At 32.0% G+C, this 24,850-nt stretch overlaps 1 protein-coding gene across 2 annotated transcripts in view; it reads right to left on the bottom strand.

Moving 5' to 3' along the window:
- The window catches only part of LOC107439593 (b(0,+)-type amino acid transporter 1), a 79,077-nt gene that overhangs the window by 6,000 nt on the left and 48,227 nt on the right, over window positions 1-24,850 (bottom strand). For both annotated transcript variants that reach the window (XM_087149717.1, XM_087149714.1), the window contains exons 5-11: window positions 18,131-18,256; window positions 12,300-12,399; window positions 12,172-12,216; window positions 6,737-6,860; window positions 5,527-5,630; window positions 4,047-4,143; window positions 16-165 (exon numbers count right to left, since the gene is read on the bottom strand). In XM_087149717.1, coding sequence (XP_087005843.1) covers window positions 16-165; window positions 4,047-4,143; window positions 5,527-5,630; window positions 6,737-6,860; window positions 12,172-12,216; window positions 12,300-12,399; window positions 18,131-18,256 — 746 coding nt within the window. The remainder of the gene's footprint in view (window positions 1-15; window positions 166-4,046; window positions 4,144-5,526; window positions 5,631-6,736; window positions 6,861-12,171; window positions 12,217-12,299; window positions 12,400-18,130; window positions 18,257-24,850) is intronic.

Below are 24,850 nucleotides of genomic sequence, written 5' to 3'. Positions count from 1 at the left end.
AAATGTAAAACTCACTCTGTAGGGACGAGGTAAATCCTTTTCAGTAAATCTCAGAACTATGACAGTAAACATTGTACCACCGTAGAACATCCAGGCGACAAAACTGAAGAAATCGATTAAGCTTCCAATGTTTCCTGCGCTTATCATTAGGAAGACGACCATACCCTGAAAGAATTATAAATATTTCACATAAAAACAGCGTCATCTACATTTTTTTTAAAGTAATATGGTGATAATTCAGTTTCTATGACAGAACTGGCTGAAATTCTTGAAAATAATATCCAAAATATTTTAAAAGGTAATGAAATTATGTATTTCCCATTTCGTAGAAACCTCCGCATGACGAAATAATCTTTGTTCTCGGCTGTAAAAGTTCAAGATAGAACTTTTAAAATCTTCTTCTGAAATGTGTCATTGTATATTTATTACGAAGTAAAATAAAATAGAAATTAAAAAATACTATATTTTAGGTACCTTAAACTCAAGACGAAACTATGATTTAGGACTTTCTTTGCTTTCTTTGCTCTTCAAGGCTTTTTTGCTGTGAAAATTCATCTGAGCTATAAGAACGGACAAATAAACTTGAACGTTTAAAATATTATTAAACTTTTGAAAAAAATTACCAGCTTGGTGAAAATTTCCCATTTAGATGACAAATATATTTTAAAAAAACTCACCAATTCAAAATTATTCTCACACTTAATGAGCCTAAAGAATGACGCATCGTAGTAATTATTCACTTTTTAATTAAAAATAAAAAACTTCATTCAATTTTGCGTAACTGAGGCTTTACTTCGTAATGAGGATTTGCACCATTTTCAGAATTGACAAACAGGGCACTGGCTGAAAATAGGTAAAACTTAGCTTTACAGTCTTGAACAGAACAACTATCACAAGTTACAAAAAGTTTCGAAATATATCAAAACCATGCAATCAAAAAGTAGTGAATTTGATGACTGTTTAAAATAAAATAATAATAATCGTTAAACGGATTGACTGCTATGTTGTATTGCATTTATTTTCAGATAGTAAACAACTTTATCATTTCATATTTAGTAGACTATGAAAACTTTTAGTGAAAACTGGAAATTTTTATTTCAAACAAAAATTATTAGAAAGCAAAATTAAAGGCATTTTGAAAAAAAAAAAACATTGTTAACTTTGATGGCAGCCTCCCGGCTGCCATCAAAGTTAACAATGTTACCAACCTAGTTGGCAGGGCGCTGGACTCTCGTTGGCGAGAACGGGAGTTCAAAACCAGCCGACCCGTGTAGTGAATGATAACTGGTGCATTTTAAATCTGTCGGGTCAAAAAGTCCTCCATGTTTCCATAAAAAATTATACCTATGGGGTACTAGATCAGAGATTGATCGTTCTCTGGTTCAGGTCAGAATTACCATCTGTGAATAGATAGGTCCGCCCTATAAACGGGTGAGGCAGAAGTCGAATTCTTGGATGAAGGAGTTCTTTTTTTTCTTTCCTCTTTAACTCCTTTTGATTTGAAGCAAGTTTATGACATGACACTAGTTTGTCTTCTTTTCTTGTGCTAAATTTAAATGATTTTTTAAAAACTTATGTTTGTCAAAATGGTATGTTCTAAACAAACAGAAAAAATCGGAACAACTATGAACCCCGCATTATTTTTTATTTTATTCTATAACTGGCGTTGAACAGTCGACCCAATTCTGAGTTTGCGACCATCAATGTTCAGCTCCTTAACCTTGTGATTTTGGATCCAACCAGAAGGCAAGAAGGATCAAGCATTAGGACAAAGTAGCCTTCGGAAAAGTTTTTTTTTTCTTAATGGAACCAACCCGTGATCTCTCACCCATACATATATATTCCTTCTCATTCCGTATTGGAGCATATAGCTTTCCATCTCACTCTAATTTGTGGCTAGATTTCCTATTGTTTTCAATTCGTTTACAATCGTCCTGCATCAATTATTTTTAGGTTTTCCTTTTTATTCTATTGCCAAGAGGGTTCTATTGCCCTGAAGGTAAGTGAACGAATAAATAAGCGAATAGATAAATTAACAAATCAATATATGAGCGAATTGAAAATTCACAAAAATCGAATCAATCAATGAGAGAATCAACAAATCAGTGAGTTTATCAATGAAACAGCAAAGTAAGCGGATAACATTCCTTAAAAAAATTTCCTGAATTCTAATCACCCATTCAATTAATTTTAATGGGCCCACGTCTCAGTTTTTATCAAATAACTAAACTAAACTCAGTGGCACGACAGCCCATAGAGGGCCAAGGCCTACTGCGCCCGTCTCAGTTTTCTTGACCTTGGGCTCTGAAGTGCAGGAGCAGATGTTCCGGTTAGGTGGTCAGCCGAACGCGAAACCCCCAGTGTTTAGATCCCAAGCATGCTTGGTACTCATTTATCGACCCACTGAAGAGATGAAAGGCTGAGTCAATCTTACCCGGCTCGAGGATCGAACCCAGGACCTAGGGCACGGGAGCACTCAGCCATCTCGAATAACTACAGATATGTATTAATCTGCATCCGTGCCCATCTTGATGAAACTCGGAATATAATCCTGGACCTGAGTGCACTTCTATAGGAAGGTTTGTGTTGAGGTTTGAGTTCGAGATTAGTTAGATAGTTTGAGTTTCCTGTGCTGGCAACATCTTATTATTTTGATATTTTTTTTTGATGTAAATAAAAGTTAAGTTTTCAGTTTGTTCTACGTGACTTTCAGTCTAATTTACTCTCAACAAAATCCAACAGTTTGAAATGGAAAATTATTAATCAGAAATGATATCTGTATATTACATTTATTTATATTTGTATTAGATAGAATTTTGAATTTGTACATCCTCGGACTTGGACATGAGAAAGAAATTTGGACATCCCACGCCTGCCACATTTTCCAGCAATGACGTCATCAAAGATGGCGGTCGCACGATCGCAGAACAAATAATATTAGTGTTTATATTTGACATGCTGGTAGAAATATTGAGTTAGTATGCATTTATCAATTCACTAACAGTCCAAGAATCTGTAGGCGTAGAAAATCGTGAGATTTTGGTCGCTCTGACTCCTAAAAAGTCTCACCTGGCACCCTAAATTTTAACTTTTTTCAAGCTATTTCTTACAAAAAAGCTTGTAATATTTATGATTAAAATAAATGAATAAACAAACAAGTTTTTTTTAAATAGCATTTAATCATTCTAAAACTATTACTAATTGTAAAGAGTGTCAAAATACCGCTCTTAAATCTTTTGGGTATCTTTTTGTAAAATTTATCACCAAAGTTAATCAGGCAGTTATCATCAAAATTAAAAATCTGAGTCACTTTTATTACTCGCTTTTCCTTTGATTTACAACTCTTCTCGTGAGCACTTTTCTACATCTGATGAGTAATCATACGCATTCCTGATACATAAAAAAAAAAAAAAATTTAAAAAGAAAAAGGCCGATATTTATCGCGATGCAATGAGGCCCATAATGAATGTTATTTCTAAGAATTTAGGGCAATTCCAAAACACTGCTCGTTCCAATATTCCTTTGATTCCTCGTACATAGTTCTTTTCATACAAACTTGACTCAAAATTACTTAAAACAATGAACATTTATCAAACTAATTAAATATTCAACTTCCAGGAAAGTATTTATTTAAAAAAACTAAGCACACATTTAGCCCCATGGAATGCTTTCAACCTCATTGTAAGATTTGTAAACTTATCTGGAATTGCTTAGATGAAACTTGTGCTAATCCATACTGATGCATTGTCTCAGAATTATGGTATGTACTTTCTACACCTACACATAGTTATTGAACTTATAAACAGTGATTATAGCGTACTGACTCAATTTTCATGCAAATCGATCAAGTATAAACACAAATATTAGTAGTTCTATGGTCGATTGACCGATCTTTTGATTTACCAAGAAACCTACCAGGCGGTGGATATCCACCCAGGTCCAAAATACAGCTACCAAAAAAATTCTTAATACTCAAACTTTCCTGCAGACAGTGCAGTCAGACTCACAATCTAAAAATATACAAAAGGCGAGGTAATAGTACTTACATTGAAGATGAGAGCAGGTGCAGGAGTCAAACGTTTCACTTGAACGTAAGACATCAATTCGATTGAATGGCCCTGTCGAGCAGCTACGAAGGGTAACCTGAAACGATTTATTCTCTAATGATCTGAGACAATAATTGTGAGTAGCTTTTAGAAACCTCATCTATCCTAATCTGTTGACAACCAATTAAAATTTTTTGGATAAGCATTTAAATGTTAAATACTGTTCATTAACTAAATATTTATAAATTCCTTAAAAAATTCGTAAAAAAACTAAACTTCTGAAATTTTTTTTAATCTACCCTATAAACACCACCAAAAAAAAAATATTCTTTTAATGATACTCTTTAGCTCCTATGACGTGTATGGATGCATTTCATTTTTTATTTTTTTTCTAACAAAAAAAAAATTAAAAATATATCTTTATATATATATATGTAGACTTTCAGAAACATGGTGTAATATCTCGACAGATTGTGTAAGCCGTCAGTCATCTTGTAATATTAAAAGAAGCTACATCATCCTCTTTGTCATTGAGAGGCGCCATCCAGTCCCGATGGGAAACTCCCGAATTTATAATTAACTCTTGACTTTATACCATAGAACAGTGTTTCCCAAACTTATGACTTTTGTGTACCCTTTCTAAATTTTTCGTAACGCTGTGTACCAATAATTAAAAAAATGAATGTATTTTTTACTATAAAAAATTGCACAAAAGTTAAAAATCACAGCTGGCTGTTGACGAAACTAATTATTAACAGTTAACTCTGCAAAAAGTAGCCAATAGAAAAATACGTAATCTTACATTTTCATAGCTATCTTTGTTTCTAAATAAAAATTTTTGAAATTTTCGTTAGTTACAAGATATTTCGCATGAGAACGCGTATCCCAGCTGAACTGTTCCCGTACCCCTGGGGGTACGCGTACCACACTTTGGGAAACACTGCCATAGAACAATTTAATTTCTTATTCACATGCATTTGGTCGATACTGCGCGAAGGCAGCTCTCACCAGACATGTCAATGTTAACTGTTATATCCTTCTATCCTTTTGTTTCTATTAAATTGTTATCTTTGTCAAATTATCGTCGTTATTTCATCTAATGCTGCTATGACTCCCACATATATGTATGGCTGCATTTTATTTTTTAAATAAAAGAAACTGAAAAATATATATTTTATAAATATCTATATTTTAAATTCATTCTTATTTCAGTAAACATAAGCGCACAAGGTAACAAATTTATTTCCAACTAAGTATACAATTTAATAAACTAATATTCAAACACATTTGTAAAATATATTGTTTCAGCCTAATATTTATCTGTTAAAAAACTCAATTTCATAGCAAAAATAAATGTAATAAAGTTTTAGTGTCTTTAGTCGTTCGGTGGATGATCCACACTTCAGATCGTCCCTTTTTCACCTTAAGCATTTATTTGCATACGTTTTTGAAAAAGAGAAGTATTTCGAACAATCTTTACCTTGAGGCGATGAGTGCAGTTCCGTTCGATGCTCCATACGCAGATGCAGCTACTAATATAGGAATGATGAAGGACACTGGTCCTAACATACGATTTGCAAAGCCCTAAAAAATCAACAAAATGAAGATAATTAGTTAAATGAAAATGCATTTTTGGTATTGTCATATTCACCTTTGTTCTAAGCAGTAGACCCCACTTAAATTTTCTATTTATAGTTTCATAAATTTTTTTTAATAGTTTATACTTTATTTTATAACCGTCGTTGAACAGCCGACCCATTTTTTATTATATGGGAGGGGGACACGGAAAATTCCCATGATCAGAGTTCTCTCTCTTTTTCAAATAAATGTTAATTTTCTAAAATCAGTAAAATTGTATAATTAAACATCAACCTTTAAATATTAATTTCTTTAAACTATACAGTATAATATAATCACCTTGCTCGCATCCATTTTCGGGCCAATGTTTAGTAACTAACAAACCAAACGCGCTTCAGTACTACAATAAGAATGCGCCATGAAACAAAACCCTCCATTTACGCTTTTCATATTTTGTAATCTGGCACTGGCAATCTTATTACGAAAACATTTTAAATCATTCTTGAAAGATTCCCGGTACACGAGAGTTCATTTGAATTCGCAACTCGCTTTATAGATTTTGTTTTGTGTTTTGTTCTGTTTTTTTTTTTTTTTTTTTTTTTTACACGTAATATATTATCTACTAAATGTGTTCTATTTTGTTTCAATTTTTTGAGTGCTCCTCACATTGTTTTAATATATTGATAGAATATTAGAAAGCACTCCTCTTTGCGGATGTAATCATGTGAGTTGACGAAGAGATTATATCTTTTCATTTTCGAGCTTTTAAATATATAATTTTTTTATAAATCTTTTTTAAAATATTTTATTTTAATAATTTTTCTTCTTTTCTTTACATTAATCTTTATTATTTTCCATGTTTTCTCTATGATTCAAAATCGAAGAACAATTTTCAAAAAATTCACATTTTACGCCTGCTTTTATACTAAACGCAAAATACTGAAATGTGAATTTTATGTAGTACTTAACTTGCTTATAGTGAATGTTTTTCAACTAATATATATATATATATATATATATATATATATATATATATATATATATATATATATATATACACCAGTTTAGTATTAGTGACTTATTCTTCAAGTGCTTATGTGGTGTTGACTTACTACAGCAACAGCCTCAGATGCGAGTAGTTCTGATGGAGATAGAACGGTCAGATAGGATATGTTGGTCAATACGTAACAGACAGTCACCAGTGGAATACCAATGAGGATGGAACGAGGAAGATTCCTGAAAGGATTGACCACAAGTATATTAATATAAAAACATTCCCGCAGCAGCCCCTTATGGTACAGTCGTTCCCACTTAATTGCATATCGGATAACCCGCTAATACGAATAAAATTTAACGGAACGAAATCATTGTATGTTAAATTGATGTTTAAATTTCCTCGTTTAAACGGATACATGTTGTTTCTAATTCCTTCCCTCAATTGCAGAAAGAAAAGGTACTGAAAAGGAAAGAAATTTATTTTTAAGAAATGTTTCACCAGTTTCAGTTAAGAAAATAAGAATACAATAGATGGTTACTTGAAAAAACGCGCCATCATATTATTGCATCATATCTTTTGCAGTATTTCACATGTACCGAGTTCTTTCTTTCAGCCTTTAAACTTCAGCATTATCATATTAATATTATAATCATTAGAATATTTTCTAATTAAGCTAACTTTTAAAGATATTTTTGGCGACATTTTATTCAAATGTAGCCAAATAAGAGATAAAATACAAAACATGGCAAACCTTAAGAATTGTTCACAATGAGATATTAACTTTCCAAAATTTTTTTTGGCCTTACGACCTCTGAGAATCAATACATTTCTGAAAGCTCTTATGAGTGGTACAATTATGTATGTTTAGATTTGAACCCAAATTACAATAACAAAACTGCATAGAATATTAGGGTTGTTCACACATCGCCTCGTAGTCATAACATAAGCGGAGGGATACACCGGAAATTTTCTAAATTTCTTCCGGTTTAAAAGGACGCTTGTTATTGTTTACATTAGACCACCCATCCATACATTGAAGTAAATAAACCCTTCTTAGACTTACTTCACTCACACCTCATTTAGGATGTAAAAAAGGTACATGAGTGATTTGTTTTGTGGTCAATTAGTGCGCTATTAGTTTTAATAAGAAAAGGTTTCAAAAACCTTAAAACACACTAGTGTTCAGTGTGTCTTTCTCTTAAGTAGAATAATCATTGCTTAATCCAGTGAACTTTAAATAACATTCATATTTTATGATGCTAACACAGACAGTTTTAATTGCAATTGTTTATTGATTATAGAGTAGAGTTCGTTTATTCAAAAAAAACTACACTATTCATTAAATACCTTTAAAAAGTTGCATTTCTCAAAAATGTATCATTTAAGATGGAATAAAGCATTGCCCTTTTAATCGAATAACCCGCTTATTTGAATAGAGTATTGCTTTAAGCGGGGTTAACTGTACCACAAATGATGCCTTTACTTGCAGGGCAAGCCATGCGCCCTGCTGGTAGGTGTAGGGTTTATTGGGGAAATGTACATTAAAAACTGAAGTTTAATTGATCGGCAGTCTTGCACAAAATTTCGTTAATTGATAATCGTTTTCGGGATCTTGATTTATCATACAAATTTCAATATCATAACAAAAATAATAGATCACTTTTCTGCGCATGGCTTTTCTTCCAAGTTGGCGTCCACAATTGTAAGACCCAGAAATAAGACAAAAGGGAAATTTTTTTAAAATTTGTCAGAAAACCATTTGGAATGATTCCATTTGAACTTTTTTGCACGCTTTTGTATTTTAATTTTTTTTTTTATAAAATGACTCACTAGGAAAAAAAATTCAAACTTTAACATTAATCTATATTGTTATTATTCAAATCACTATGGTTCAGTGGCGTACGTAGAATTTTTTCAAGGGGGGTGTTCATAATTTTCTGGAACTACTAAAAGAAATTCGAGTATGTAATAAAGCACTATTATTTCCCTAATTCAGACAGCTAGACAATTTTGACTTTTTATTTAGACAACATTGTTTAGTTAAATTTTGATTTGATTTTTTAAATTTAAGAACATAATGTAATATCTTCTGAAAAAAAGTCATATGGGTGGGAAGTAACACTTTGTGGGCCACTTTTACATTCATCAGATTTTGTTATGCTAGAAACGTTTTCTTCAACGGAAGTATCACATTTCCGTACAACAGAAAAACTTACATCGGTACTATATACTGTCACTTCACTAATTTCAGGTCGTGATTTTTCTCAAAGTAATTAAAAATTGTTAAATTCTTGCGTTTTGACATCCTAAAGATCCAAGAACAGAAAATATATATATTGGCGCAGAAATATCCGCTATGTTACTATCTCAAAGTTTCGAGCGGGTAGGAATAACTTCAACGAGCACAGTATCACCAATGGTATTGTTACTGATTTCTTCCCTGGTCAAAATAGTGGAGACGACGGGTTCGGCGATTGAATGAACTTTTTGTTAAGACAAAACAGATTTAGCGACAAGCTCCGAAAGACAAGCGGCAGAGATAACTCTTAGTCCGACTAACTAACTCCACTAGCTAACTATTCAAGTTTTATCAGTGTACCTATCCAGTGTTGGATATCTGCTCTTTCATCGCAATAGAAAAATAAACTGGAGGGTGGGAAGGGGGTTGCTGCGCTAACAGTAAGTTAAATCTCAGAATGTACAATAGTTGAAAATCTTAATTCTAGTCTGGGTTATACATAACAATAAAATCGCAATTTGATACATAATAATAGAAACAATTGAAGATAAAAGAAAAGTAAATTATTTACACTATTCTAGGATTCCAGAATCATCGCGTTAAGATCTCGCGAATGCCAGCCAGTCTCGAAAACTATCGCGACTGGCAGGACAGAAAGGAACCAGTCCGTAACATTATCACGTGAATGTGGTTTCGAAAGCACAACCTTATTATAGTAAATGTTTTTTCAGTATTCTGAGAAATACCGTGAGAAAAAAAAGTAGGCAAAAGGCAAATAAAAATATATAGTCTTAAAAAACAATAGCCCGCATAATTTCTACTAAAATTTTCATTTTTGCTACTTTGTCTGAGCTCAAGGGGGGTGTTTAAACCCCTAAACCCCTCCCTTGCGTACGCCACTGCTATGGTTATTAACCTTATTAAAAAAATGAAAAGGCTGTTTGGTGAAATTTGAGTAACTGAGAATGCTATTTCAAAGGAATGTGTTTGAAGACAAATGCATTTTAAATATCACCATGATTCCCATGCGTGCAAAATGCAAATATAGATGAGCAGCATTCCTTCAATCATCATAGACTGAAATTCACAAAATTTATTTTAATTTGCTATTAAATTAGAAAATTTAATTTACTATATCAGGAGTGATTGTGAGCCCAACTCAAAAATAAAGTAAAATAAAAAAAAGTAAATAATAAAGTAAATAAAAAAAAAGTAAAATCATTAATGTCTTTATAAATTTAAATCAATGATATTTTCAAAACATGAAATTCTAAATAAATTATATGCAACATAATTTAAATGAATAATTATGTATAAGTTTACTTTTATCTCTAATCACATTTATTATTCAATCAGATAAAATGAAAGAGATGCCAAGTATAAATTCTAGTTCTAATATTTTTAAATAAAATATACAAGAATTTTTATACATAAATGTGATCCATCATTTCTTTAAACTTCTGGACCTTGGATATCCGAAATTTCCAGATCACGGTTAGCGAAAAATCCGGAAAACCGAATTTTTTCCGGAGCACAATCATCTCTGCTATATGTTTTTGAAGGCTACATCTCATGGGTATGCAACTTTCTACCGCTGAGTATGCATCATTTTGATTATATCGAAGATAAGGCACAAATAGTTATTAAATATACAGTATTTATACACTCAACATCTTGTCGGTGCGCTTTTTTTCATTATTCAACTGCTAGACCAAGATTGTCTTACTTTTGCTAACGTTTTAATCACTAAGCATAATCAAACCCGGACTTCAGAATCTGGTACATTACAAATGTAACTTTTCATGCGATTTCTTCGTATTCAGACCACTAAACAATAAAGGGGTTTTTAAAAAAGCTAATTTCATTGTCCCAAAAATAAATTTAGGCGACAACGTTATGAAAACAACAGTTGACTTTAAAAATCTTTCCAAAGAAAAAAAAAAGACTAATATATATATATATAGGGGTCTGTCCAGACATTTTGTAAAAGGTCCGATTTTTGTGAAATTGTGAAAAAATTACTCACATTCTATCAAGTAGGGTCCGGTTATTGCAAAAAACTTTTTCAAGGAGTTTTTAAATTATGAATAGATACAAGATTATGCTCAGCACTGTAAAATTATTATTTAAAAAAATTAAATTTTCAAAAATAAATAGCAATTGCTGCTTCTAAATTAGAGATACGACATACAAATACTATTTGGTATTTAGCCTATACTGCTGAACGCAGAATATTCACTTCGGACGAATAATGGAAGAATCATCTGCCGAAGACAAAACTTAATTCGTTTACATCCATCTTTCTTGTTTTTTGCCCTGGAAAGGGTTTATTCGATTAACAAAACAATAATGAAGATAAACAAATTTGTGAAAGGTCCGATTAAAAGAAGAAGAAAAAATATCTATTCTTTTAAATAATCTATTCCTTTAAATAATCTATTCCTTTAAAATAATCTATTTCCTTTAACACGCTTATAAAGTTGTTTGCATTTTCTTAAACACACAGTTCGAGCTGTATCCAGAATAAAAAGCTCACCTGCGATAAGCGACTTAAAAGCCAAAAGTTAATGTTTGTAAAGCATATTCAGGGGTCTGTTTAGAAGAAATTTGGGTCCGTTAACGGACCCTTCACAAAATATCTTTTCATAAAAACGGACCCTTCACAAAATGATTTTTCTTATAATCGGACCCTTCAGAAATTTGTTTATCTTCATTATTGTTTTGTTAATCGAACAAACCCTTCCCAGGGCAGAAAACAAGAAAGATGGATGTAAACGAATTAAGTTTTGTCTTCGGCAGACGATTCTTCCATTATTCGTCCGAAATGAATATTCTGCGTTCAGCAGTATAGGCTAAATACCAAATATTTGTATGTTGCATCTCTAATTTAGAAGCAGCAATTGTTGTTTATTTTTAAAAATTTAAATTTTTTTTTATAATTTTACAGTGCAGAGCATAATTTTGTATATCTTTACAATTTAAAAACTCCTTGAAAAAGTTTTTTTTTGCAATAACGGACCCTATTTGCACAAATTCATAAAAGCGGACCCTGGTTGAGAGAATGTGAGTAATTTTTTCACAATTTCACGAAAAACGGACCTTTCACAAAATGTCTGGACAGACCCCTGATATTACTTATAAAATTTGTAAGTTACATTATGCAGCTTAGCTAAATTCAAACTCAGTACATTTTTACTACATACAAGTTATTCCACCATGGGAGTTTTCAAACAAATTTAATATTATATATATAAATTCCTTATCATAAAGTCATATAAATAATCCAAATTATAATCATTAAAACTTCTTACACAGATGCATTGATCAGCTCTTCAGTAACGAAATTCAAGTTATTCCTGAAATTAGAATAGAAAAAACAAATAATAAAAATGAATTGAAAAACAAAATTGATAAATATATAACCTGAATAGGTATTTACCATCCATCGTAAGCCCAGAGACCAAAGTAAAAAGCTGTTGCTAAGTCTGAGAAAGAGGTTGTTGTTCCCGCAAATCCAGTATTTATGTGTTCGTAATGACCTATATCGAATAGTTTCTTTTTATATAAATGAAATATATGCAATACTTATTTTTTTATTGTTTAAATTATTGCTTTCTAATGTTAAATAATATCGTTTTGCTACCTGGGCAATCATAATACGTATTACAAATAATGAACATAATTACTTTAATAATATACATTTATTTTTGGACTTCATATGTTTATTTGGAGGTATGAAGGCTGTCTCCAACGTAACTCTATAATGACGTCATTTATAGGGTATTAAAAAAAAATTGCTAAAAATAGAACTAATTTAAAATTCCTGATTCACTGTCACTAGAAGTAATAAATAAATCATTTAACAAACTAAAAAGAAATCACAATACGGCCACTGAAACATAACCACTAAAATAATAAAAAGTAAAAAATGGGATGGAATGTCAAAATTCGAGATCTCAATTCTCCAACTCTATGATTCTCGAATACGCCATCTGGGGAGAGAACCAGTTCCATGTCTTGACCCTCCCTCTTCTCAGTTGTATAGGATTGAGTGCCTGTATTCTAGGCATTCTAGTATAAGATATACTACGATATTTTTTCCTTTTCTTAATATTTTCGTGTTTGAATGTCAAAATATTTAAAAATTTCAACTACGCTTTCTTTTAGAACTATGTTCAATTTAGTTTTTAGTTCCACATAGTTTCTAAACTTAAAAGTTTTTAATCCTATTTGAAAATCAAGACAGAAACTAACGTACTTCCTTCCCCTATGACTCTCCACACACTACAAGTGTTGCCATAGGTATAAGAGTATTGCTCTACGACACCTGTAGCCCATTTCAGTCGCCAATTGACGAATTAAATTATAATAACAAGACTAAATCGTGAAGAGACTGGAAATGGCGACAGGAATGAAACAACAACGAAAACAAAACATCGAGCTGAAAAGTCATAGACCGAGCTGGGCTTATAAAAATTTGCAAAAACTTAAGAATTAACCATTTATTTTGATAATAATTTTTATCTAGATGGGAAAGTCTCGCCTAAATGACGATTTTAAAAATGGTTTGATAACTTTTAAAGGTCCGTTCTAAAATCCAGATATTTTTCGTGGCAAGATGATGTATATAGTAAGCTTTGCTTTATTTATTTGGCTGTGGTCTATTTTACTTGGCGAAAGAGAAATGCATTGTTAACGCTGTTTTCCGAAGCTTTGTCGACAAGAAAAATAAAAAAAAGCCATAATTTAAGTGCACCTTACACTTGGAAGAAACACGGTGATGATTTTAATCTATATCAATAATCTTGCCGTGAAGAATTATCTGGGCTTTAAAACAGAAAAATAACTTGAATACTTTAAAAGCTATTAAACCTTTTTAAAAATAGTCAATTTGGTGACATTTTCCACCTAGATGAAAATTATCAAAATCACTTTCTCATTCTCAGTTTTTTCAAATTTTTATGAGCTCAAGTAATACAACATTGGAGTAAGTTTTTAAATATTAAAAAAAAAAATCGATCAAAAACGGTTTTCATTCTCACAAAACGGTGACTTTTCTCCATGTTGATGTTTTGCGCTATTTTCAGAATAAGTATACACATTACTGGCTATTAGATAGGCTGAGCTTGACTGCATAACTAACTGCTCATAAGTAACTGTTGCAAACTCAGATCATTTATGAAAATTGCTCATTATTCGCAAAGAAGTATCAATTCATATTACGACGGAGCCTTCGAAAAACAAAGCTTAAAGCTCTTAAACCTTTGGCGAAATCACCCATACCATAGGGACACTATGAGTTTTAAGGGACTGCTTAGTATGTGAGCATAAAAACCCTGAAAAATGAACGCAACCGTGTAAATAGTTATAATTAAACATGTTATGATTGCTCTTTATGAATATAACCTAAAAATAATAAACAGGGATGAGAGTAGTCAGCGAGCAAAAAGGAGGAAATCCAAGAATATATATATATATATATATATATATATATATATATATATATATATATATATATATATATATATATATATATATATATATATATATATATATATAAAATATCCAAAAATTTGACAAAAAGAGTGCGATTTTAAAATCGTGTGAATAAGTATTGTAATATTTGATTTAAAATTCAGAGAATAAGAATCCAGATATGTGGCTTTTAAATCACATGAATATGAAACTCGATATTAGATGTCAGAAATACAAATCATGATGGTAATTTTTGAATCGCCTGAATATGAATCCCACAATGTCTAATTTTTAAATCACGTATAAATACGAAAATACGAGGATAAAAAAAAACTAGAAAATCTTATTTTCTGAGCATAAAAAATAGCTAAAATAAGTAAAAATGAGGAAGGGGTGGCAGGTACGTAGCTTGAACTTTCTGTTTATCTTTGAAAATCGGAAATAAATATAATTATTTTATTTCAACAACCGAATCTTCAGAAAAAAGCGGAATATTTATAAAAAAGAAAAACTTAAAACTTTTAGAGAATCAGAGTTTTTGATAAAATGGCTGAAATCCGCTAAAAAGCGGAAAAATCTCATCCCTGAATAAATCACTTTTCTTACACATTTGGCTGAGTAATTGAAGAACAATAAAGGTCATCGAGGGTCTTTTCAAGTATAGGAGTTACAGATTATTACCCATTGGTAAAATGGGTCTTGGTTTAGATTTGATGGCGTCCACACTTTTCAACTGTGTTCAAGAGTAATAGTAAACAGTGCGCATGCGTCGTCATTACATGCATTGCTATGCGTAAACGGTGTTTATCTAGAACAGTGGTTCCCAACCTGGGGGCGATCGCCCCAAAGGGGGCGATAGAGCTTCTCAAGGGGGCGATAATCCTAAGGGGGGGCGACGAGTACTCAAAAGATAAAAATAGCTAATAATATTAATAATAAAAGCTATTTGAGATTGAAATTGAAAATATATATGAAACCTATGGTTCTGGTGTAGACAAAGAATTATGATAGTTAAAAATTCAAGTTCAGGATCGTTTTCGTCATACGTTTTGGTATCGCAGGCGGAAATATGATAAGTCACTCTGTTCCTCTGAGCAATACTACTGTTTCCAGGCGTATTGATGAGATGGCCGCCGACGTTGAATCAAAACTCATCAAATTTCTGAAAGAAGGTAAATTTGCGTTGCAGATTGATGAATCAACTGTGATAGATAACAAAGCTGTTTTATCTTACGTGAGATTCATAAATGAGAGTAAGGAGATTAACGAGGAAATGTTGTTTACAAGAATTTTGAACACAGATACAAAAGGATCGTCGATTTTTAAATAGGTCAAAGATTATTTTGAGGTAAAAGAAATTCCCCTCACAAATGTAAGTGCTTGTGCAACAAATGGTGCTCCAACCATGTCTGGTTGTCATACTGGGTTTCTGGGTCACCTTAAAAAAGAAGTACCGGAAGTTATCTCACCATTCATTATGTCATTCATCATGAACTTTTGTCTGCGAAAAATTGGTTATTTCTGTCATCAATAAAATAAAAGCTAATTCTCCTAATAACCGTTTGTTCCGAGAACTTTGCTATGAAAATGATGAAGATTTCGAATTTCTGCTCCTCCATACAGCTGTGAGATGGCTTTCAAAAGGAAACTGAGCCGATTCTTCAACTTGCTGGATTCGGTTACTGAGTTTCTTGACATCACTGATCCTGTTTTAAGTGAGAGTTTGAAGCAACGCAAGTTGGAAACTGCGTACCTCACTCATAGTCTTGAAAAAATGAAGGAAATCAACGTAAAACTTCAAGGAAATAAAATGAACATTATCAAGGCTAAGGGAATCATATCTTCATCGCCAAGTTTGATATCTACAAGTCAAACATTGGTCGCAAAGAGCTAATGCAACTTCCAACTCTTAAAAAGTGCTCAATGGCAGATATCGAGATTCTCGAAAATAAAATCTTAATTTTTACTGATCACCTTGATCAGTTATGGAATCAAGATTTAAAGAAATTAGAAATTGCGGATTGGATTTTCGATCCTTTCTCTTTTGAAGTTAAGGATAAGCTCACTTCCTCTTTGTAGACTGAGAGTTTAGATTTGAAGTATGACTGTGAGGCTAAAGTCGTCTTTAAAAAATACGGTTACAAGTTAGCTTGGGTAAAGCTTATGGGCACTTATCCACAATTGTGGAAACAAACTGAGCTGCTTCTTATCTCGTTCCCGTCAACATATTTAGTAGAGACATGATTTAGTTCTATCTTCCAGCTGCTCACAATGCAAAGAGAAAGGTTGGACATTTGTTTCAAAGGAGACCCGCTTTTAAATCTGAGGAGCATAAAACCTGACATTCAAGCTTTAACTTGAAATACACCAAGCACAGGGCAGTCATTGAAGTGGTAAAAATGTATTTTCTCAATCTTCATTTTTTTTTCTCAAATTTTAACGTTTTAACTTTTTCTTAATTACATTAAAATATAATTAAAAAAAATGTACAATTGTTTAGATTATTCCGTTTCAAATATCATTTCTTTTTAAAAAAAATAAGATGCACAATTTATTTTTAATTAATAAAAATGACAGGATAAATGTGCATCCTTATTTGCATTACAATTTAAAATAAAATCAAATAACATTGCATATATTCAGTGTTTGGTTGCTCACAAGCAACAATGAATGGTTTTTTGAGCAAAAAGAGAAAGGGGCGATATGTGTCAGCCAACCCCAAGAGGGGGGCGATGGTCCACAAAAGATTGGGAACCGCTGATCTAGAAGAAAAAGCATTTGACGAATGGGTAACCAGTAATCGCAATGAGGCAATCACAATTTTTTTTTTTTTTAAATTTGCCTTTATTTTCATAAGACCATTCAATACACATACCCTCCAACTGCTACGGAATTTCCGTAGTTTCAGAAATCTTCTTTTCAGATGGTAGCAAAATTAATGTCTTAATATTTAAAAAAAATTAATTTTAGCGTAACTTGTCCACTATTACTTATAAAAGTGCAGGCCATATGGCTAGATTCTTAAGTTCTGATAAAAGTTTTATGAGAGATCCATTTGCTTTAAAAATTTCTACTTTGGTTCGCTACCACTAGAAAGAATTATTTTCAAAATTCTCATAAGTTGGAGGGTATGAATACATAACAACTGCCGCAATAGTTTCCGACCAATCAATGTCTTAAACTTGGTTCATAAGGTCTTTTAAGAAAGGATCAACAAAGCTTTTTCAGAAAACAAACTATGTACTATATTCAATTTTTTTTAAAACCACTAACTATTTTCAAATTTTTAATGTGGATATTTTTTTAATGAAAATAACTTTGATTTATTCGCTAAATTAGCTATTTTATATTATTTGCAGTAAGAATATTTTTTTCTTGAAAAAATATTTGCTAATCTTGAAAAAAAATTTACCTTTGTTACCTAACCTTTACCACCTTACAAAAATCAATTAGATTTCCTCCCTCAAAATTAGTTTATTGGAAAATGAGGGGAAAAAATTCAATGCAAAAGTTCGTTAACAGAAAAATATAAAAACCCTCAAATTAAAAAACAAAGTTTATCAAAATTGAATCTTGAACAGCATTTGTGACTTAAAAATGAATTGCTTTCTTTTTGAAAGGAATGAATTAATAGAACTTTTTGTTATATTGCAAAAAGTTAAAAAAAAAAAAAAGTTTCGCATTGTTGCCTTCAATTAATAATGCTAAATTTATTATTTCATCTTTATCACGTAAATCATATCTTATATTGTTATTGAGTTTGGAAGCATTAATTTCTAACATGTGTAAACTTACCCGTGGAAAATCTGTATATTCCTATTAGAACAACTATAGCTATAGCAGAGAGTTTAGCAACTGTAAAAAAATTATTCATTCTTGTAGCCAGCTTCACACTGTAACAGTTGATGAACGTGATGAAAACTGTAAAAAAAATTCGTAAATCAATACCAATTCATAAACAATATTCTTATAATTCCTAATATCAGATTTCTAGAAAAAATGAAGGATTGCTTCATTTTTATACATACTTTTTTTTATAAACATTCTTATGTTTTTAAAAGTGTTAAGCTATTAAAAATTAGACACAAAGATATTCAAGTCCGACTTTTTTCATTCTTTGCCAAATACGATTCATTACAAAATTATGAAGAAAATTTTTTTTTTAATTATTTCCGCGCATGCGCACTATAAAATATCTACTTTAATTACTTATCTTATATATTACACAGATTTCAACTATTTTTTTTCTAATTTTAAAGCAAAAATTTTGTTATTATTTTGTTATTAATTACTTACATATTGTACCGTTTTCAACGAATTTTTTTTTTAACTTTTAAACCAAAAATTTTGTTACCAATTTTAAATTTCTCTAAAAATTTGCTTAATTCTGTTGAATATTTTTAAAAGTAGAGCTAAAAATAATTAAATAAAAGGGGGAAAAAAACGTAGGACAAAAAAAAAATTAGTTTTTCATAAAAATGTTCATATCTCCATAAATATTTAAGCTAGCCTTACGAAATTTCACGCAATTATTGCATATAATAACCAAAATAATTGTTGCAAATGAAAAAATATTTTGCTACATTTTGTGGCGTAATGTGCTCAAAAACACTATTTTTTGTTTTTAATTTATTGTCGATCTCTCAAACCCCCAAAAGCTTTAAATCGCATGTGTTACCAAGCGTGTTATTTTTTTCTTCGAAACCACGTGGCTATGCAAAAACATATTTACATGAGTGTTGCCGAAAGGCGGAACACATGAAAGCCCTGATAGCCATATCTTTCAAAAAGGGGAATAAGTTCTGTAGAACGATGTTTTCATTTATTGAATATTGACAGAAATCTTCTTCATCATTCATCCAGCCAATAAAAGAGATAAAATAAACACCTCCAATCGATAACGTTCAAGTCGAGATAAAAGAACAACACTAACATATATCGTTTAACGCTTAACAGAATTATCTTTTTTACAAATCTGATAAGTTACTTTTGTTTTCGTTCTTAACCCAAACGATAACAACACTTTTTTTTCTTCTCTTCATTTGGAGTGTTGCAACATTCCTACAATTATTTTCAGTCGGAGATGGGATTGAAAAACGATGCGTGATTATCAGACGGCTGATGTGATTACTGATCTACCTTAGCTACCTCAAAATCAATCTGTACTAATGACACAGTGAACGAATGCAATAATAAAGATTTTTTTTTTTTTGGACAGACTGCCCTAGCAGCAAAATAACTTGGGTCTTTATTGGGCCAGTTTTCATGAATCTTGGCTCAATAAAAGTTCAAAAGGCCGTTATTTTTCTCATATTGGCCCTTTATAGAATTGTCCGATATTCACCCTATAAATCCACTTTACAACCAATATCGCTCCTACATAGAATTGCAAAATTCACCCAATATTTTATATCCAATGTTCTTATAGGATGCACGTTCTTATAAGACCCATTTTGAGTCCAACTGGGGCCAAGGTAAAATTGTTTCTAGGGTGGTTGGAGGAAGATTGCTACCGAATGGGAACTTCAATTTAGTTACATAAAGGAGTCCAATTTCTGATTTATTATTCATAAATATTGAACTATGTTACCTCTCACACAAAATTTGTACAGCCCACGAGCAAATTCAAAGGGAACCACTTTTCGTCTTTCAAGTTTGGTCTTTGTCACATGGGATACTAACAACATTTGGGTGAACTATTCGTAATTTTTGAGAAAGTAATTTTACGAAAAGCGTTCTGTAAGTCGAAATTTTTAACCACGACTTCCCTTTCCAGGACCATAAATGCAACTCATGGCTAGACCGGCTATACAGTTTCCCTGTTTTACACAATGAATGGCACAAAAAACCGGCATCACGATGTAAATGACGAACAAACAAGTTCAGATCGATGGGCACGAGCTTGTCTGGGAAATATAGGTAGTCGGTGAGCAATGCTGACCATAATTACGCCATCATATTCGGCGGCCACGAAATTGTTGCAGCCTTAACCTTCAATGAACACCCTGGACCTAAACGGGTTGTTCTGGGAATGCTTTACTTTAATATTATGAAATCGAACGATGCTAACATACATTCAGTCTGCCGCAAAGAAGGAAAAAGAGGAAAGGTGCTTCGATTTAGGTAGTTAACCCAAAAAATGTAAACCCTCGAACATATGGATCTAAAAATATGATCTTGTGGCCTATATATCTCACTACAAGAAACTGTCTAAAGAGGTGGATTGTTAGGACTGGTTAACGTAGCTGAAGCGTCAACCCTGATCGGTCATGCTGCCCGGAACTAAGCTGGTATTCTGAGTTTAAAATCGGCAGTCGATTTGAGCGTTTGGAGGCAGCACTTATTGGCGTTGTACCTAAAATACTACAATAGTTTAGTTTTTGTAGCTCAATTCTAGTTTTAGGCTTTAGTCAGACTTTTGCAGTCTGAGTAATCGATTCAACTGAGTCATGACGGCTCAGGAGATAGAGCATTCGCCTTCCAATGAGGTGAACCGGGTTCAAATCTCAGCCATAGCTGGTCGATACGAATACCGCATCCGGTTTGCACTGACCACAGTGTTGACGTAAAATATCCTCAATGGTAGACAAATTATAGGTTAGAATCCCCTTGCTGTCACACTAACTGTCGGAGGTTTTAGTGATTTTCCTCTCCATGTAATGCTAATGCGGGTTAGTTCCATCAAAGAAGTCCTCTACGAAAGCAAATTTCTCCCAATACTTGATCCAGGAGTTCACTTGTCTTCTGGATTTTGTTCAAAATGACAAGGTTACGGAGTTGAGTAGCCGTAAACCCCCCCCCCAAAAAAAAAAAATTATCGGCTGCTCAACGAAGTTTATAAAATAAAATCGATGGCGACTGATTATAGGAATAGGAGTGCGTATAATGTTTTATTGATGAACTACCTGAGAAATCCATTCCTCGTACTCGGTAAAATAAATTGCTCATGAGTAATGACGATATGGACAATACAGATTGCGAAAAATAAGTAATTGTGGTATTACTATTTTGTAAATATTTTTGCAAACAAAGAAAAACCTCACAATAAATATCTCTTTAAAGCCATGCTTTGAATTTTCGAGCTGATTTAAAACTTAAATTGAATTGACAAATCTTTGAAATTTTTTGTTAAACAATACAAATTCTTGATAGTCGGAAGTTCATCACAATCATAATTGTAATTTTCGAAATTAGTTATTAATGGTTATTTTTATATCATGGGGAAATTACTAGGTGGGCCAACGTTGCTCCCACTGTACAGAGAAGGAAAGAACATCCATGCCTTTCCCGGGATTCGAACCCAGAACCTTTCTGATGCAAAGGCAGTTCCCTAACCCCTACACAGGCCGGTCGGCGGTATTTTATAGTTAATGAACTAATATTACTGTAAAACAAAATCTTGTTTTTTTATTAAATAATAATAATAACAAATTATCCGATGATTACGATGAATTGTCAGTATTTTATTGATCTTCCTGGTGACTTCACACACAATAAAAAGGGAATTTAGACATTCAAGTCCCTGGGAGAAAAATGTATTATTCAATCCGTGTTTGTCAAGTTTTATAGTTCTTCTGATGAATTTCACGCACTAGCATATGTGTCAAAGGATTTTCTGTTTCCTAAGAAAATTATGATAAATCATAAAATTTGTTGCAAGATAGATTCAGAAACAAGACCATAGAGTGGAAAACGACCATTTGAGTAAATTATTTAACTTTCACAAAAAATTCAAATGCCACTATCAGTTTAAGAAATTAATATGGCAACGCGGAAACATAAATTCGTTGTTTTGAAAGTCTGGATTTAATGGAAGGAAGATAGTCGAGCCCGTTATAAACCATTTTGTTAAAATTAATACCGTCAGAATTTGTTTTAAAGTTTAATAGAGCTTAAAATGATAATCAATTTTATTTAATATCCTTTTAAAATTACATAATTCAGAAATTCGAGATAAAATATCAAACCAAAAGTACTTTTTCGTATCCCCCAGGCTGGCTCGGAAATGGCAATTTATGAAATGGCGCAGCGAAATAATGCTCATGAATTTTTAACTGCACTTAAATCAGATGACTATTGAATATTTTGCTTTGATCAAAACCACAAGATCAATGAATGCCATATAGGGCCGGGATAACCTGGTTGGTAGTGCACTGGGTCCATGTCCAAGAGTTCATGGGTTCGATCCCAGGCCGGCCGAAGACTCCCGGTGTCCCCTGGTGCACATTAAATCTGTTGAGTCACAAAGACCTCCATGTTCCCATCACAAATCAATACCCCTGGGGAAACAGATCCAGGAGTTTCCTTGTCTTCTGGATTGGGTTCAAAATTACAAGGCTACGGAGTTGAACAACAGTAGTCGTAGACCCGAAATTGGGTCGGCTGTTCAACGACGAATGTAAAATAAAATGAATGTCATATATAATTCGGATCAAAAGACAGATATTTTGAAAAATCAAGGCAAGTGCTTCACGATTGATTCTGAGAAAAGTGGCTTGACAACTTTTCTTTTTCTATTTACTAACGCTAAAATAGAATTTCAAAAAAACTAATAAAATAAAATTTATTTCAAATTTTTTTTTCTTTGCAATATTTAGCTTACCATATAAAGATGCCAAATACATATTAAAAAAAATCTTAATTTCGAATTTTTCGTCGCTTTTGTTGATTTTTCAACTGTACGCCGGTTCAGTTTTATTGAAGGCAGGCATGCCGTATAATGTAATACGGTTCACTGCGTCAGTTAAGCGATTCCCTTCATGCTCAAATTCGTTCTCTATCAGCAGCTGGTGTAGGATTAAATAGTTATGGAAGAATTTTATTTCCAATTTTATTAAAATTAATACCATAAAGAAGTGCCGGCGGAAGACATTTTCACGCTCCAGGCGATTCTGAAAACGGGGCCCTAAACACAATTTTGGAAAAGGAATCTGAATAAAAAAAAAGCAATAATAATTATAACTTATTTTTCCCTTTGAATTGCTATACTGAAGTCATAATGCTATATAAAATTGCTTTTTATATTTTTAATTACAATATTTCTATTAAAAAATCCGTATCAACCCTAAATGATGATTTTATAAAGATACGATGAAGATAAACTACGATTACGATTTCAATGTTAAAAAAGAAGACCTGTTAATTTAATGAATGAAAATATCACCTCAAGTATTCTAGAATATATTTATCTATCATAATTAATATTTTTAATGAGCATATAATCTTCTATGACATGCAAATAAAACATTAATTTTTTTGTTCTTTGGCACGCGCAAACAGTTTTATACAGACTTCAAACTTTCATCGTTTTTGCGGTTTAATATTCCATAGAAATTATTGCCAAAGAATTTAGTCTCCCTTTGTCAGACCTTGAATGGGTTTTTATAGCTTTTAATTTGCTTAAAGAATGTTCCCTACTTGACACAGATAGTGGGATTGTCAACAAAATTCCTAAATCTATTCTCACATGGTCGAAAAAATATATTTTAAGTTGTTCTTATGAACTAATGTTGGAGGAGATCAATTGGAAGTAAACGTATTAATTCTTTCTTATAATTGTACAAGTTTCAATAATATTTTTAAGGTATTTTCCATTCAATGTAACGCCATTTTGTGAAAAATTAGTTTAAAAAATGAAAATGTTGTTGCCGACTGCCGTAACACAATTTATAGGTTTATAAACATTTTTATGCATTCAGAAACTGATTCTCTGATTCGCCTATTCTCATTAAAAAGATTTTTTAATGATTCACAAATAACTAAATTCACTGCTTTTGATAATTTGTTGTTAATACACCTTTGACTAATCCACTTCTAATAAAATACTATTAATGAAATAGTATATGTTACCGTGAATGAACGAAATCAAGAGAATGTCGACTTTCATCGGTGAATGTCAACATACCACATAGTCGTTTTTTTGAATGCCCGAAATATTTATTATATCCGATTTGATATTAATTTATTCGTTGATATTATTATTATATGTATTCGATATTTTAATATCGGCTGAAGATAGATTAGGAGAAACATCAGTGCTCGGATTACCGAGCAAATGTATACCGGGCAGTGGCGTACGCAAGGGAGGGGTTTAGGGGTTTAAACACCCCCCTTGAGCTCAGATAAAATGGCAAAAATAAAAATTTTAGTAGAAATTATGCGTGCTATTATTTTTTAAGACTATATATTTTTATTTGCCTTATGCCTACTTTTTTTTTTATCACGGTATTTCTCAGAATACTGAAAAAACATTTACTATAATAGGGTTGTACTTTTGAAACTAAATTCACGTGATACTGTTACGGACTGGTTCCTTTCTGTCCTGCCAGTATAGTTTTCGAAACTAGCTGTCATTCGCGAGGTCTTTACGCGATGATTCTGGAATCCTAGACGTTCTGTCGTCTTAGAGACAATTCGAGAATTTTGGAGATGCGGTGAAAAATTATATAAAAGGGGTAACGGAGTACAGTGGAGTTAGTTAGTCAGACTAAGAGTTATCTCTGCCGCTTGTCTTTC

This window comes from Parasteatoda tepidariorum, chromosome 1, assembly GCF_982258835.1.
Source record: "Parasteatoda tepidariorum strain Cologne lab strain chromosome 1, Ptep-v5.0, whole genome shotgun sequence".
In the NCBI taxonomy this organism is placed as follows: domain Eukaryota; kingdom Metazoa; phylum Arthropoda; class Arachnida; order Araneae; family Theridiidae; genus Parasteatoda; species Parasteatoda tepidariorum.
Note: the sequence above shows the minus strand (reverse complement) of the source record. Positions and strands in the feature narration are given on the sequence as shown.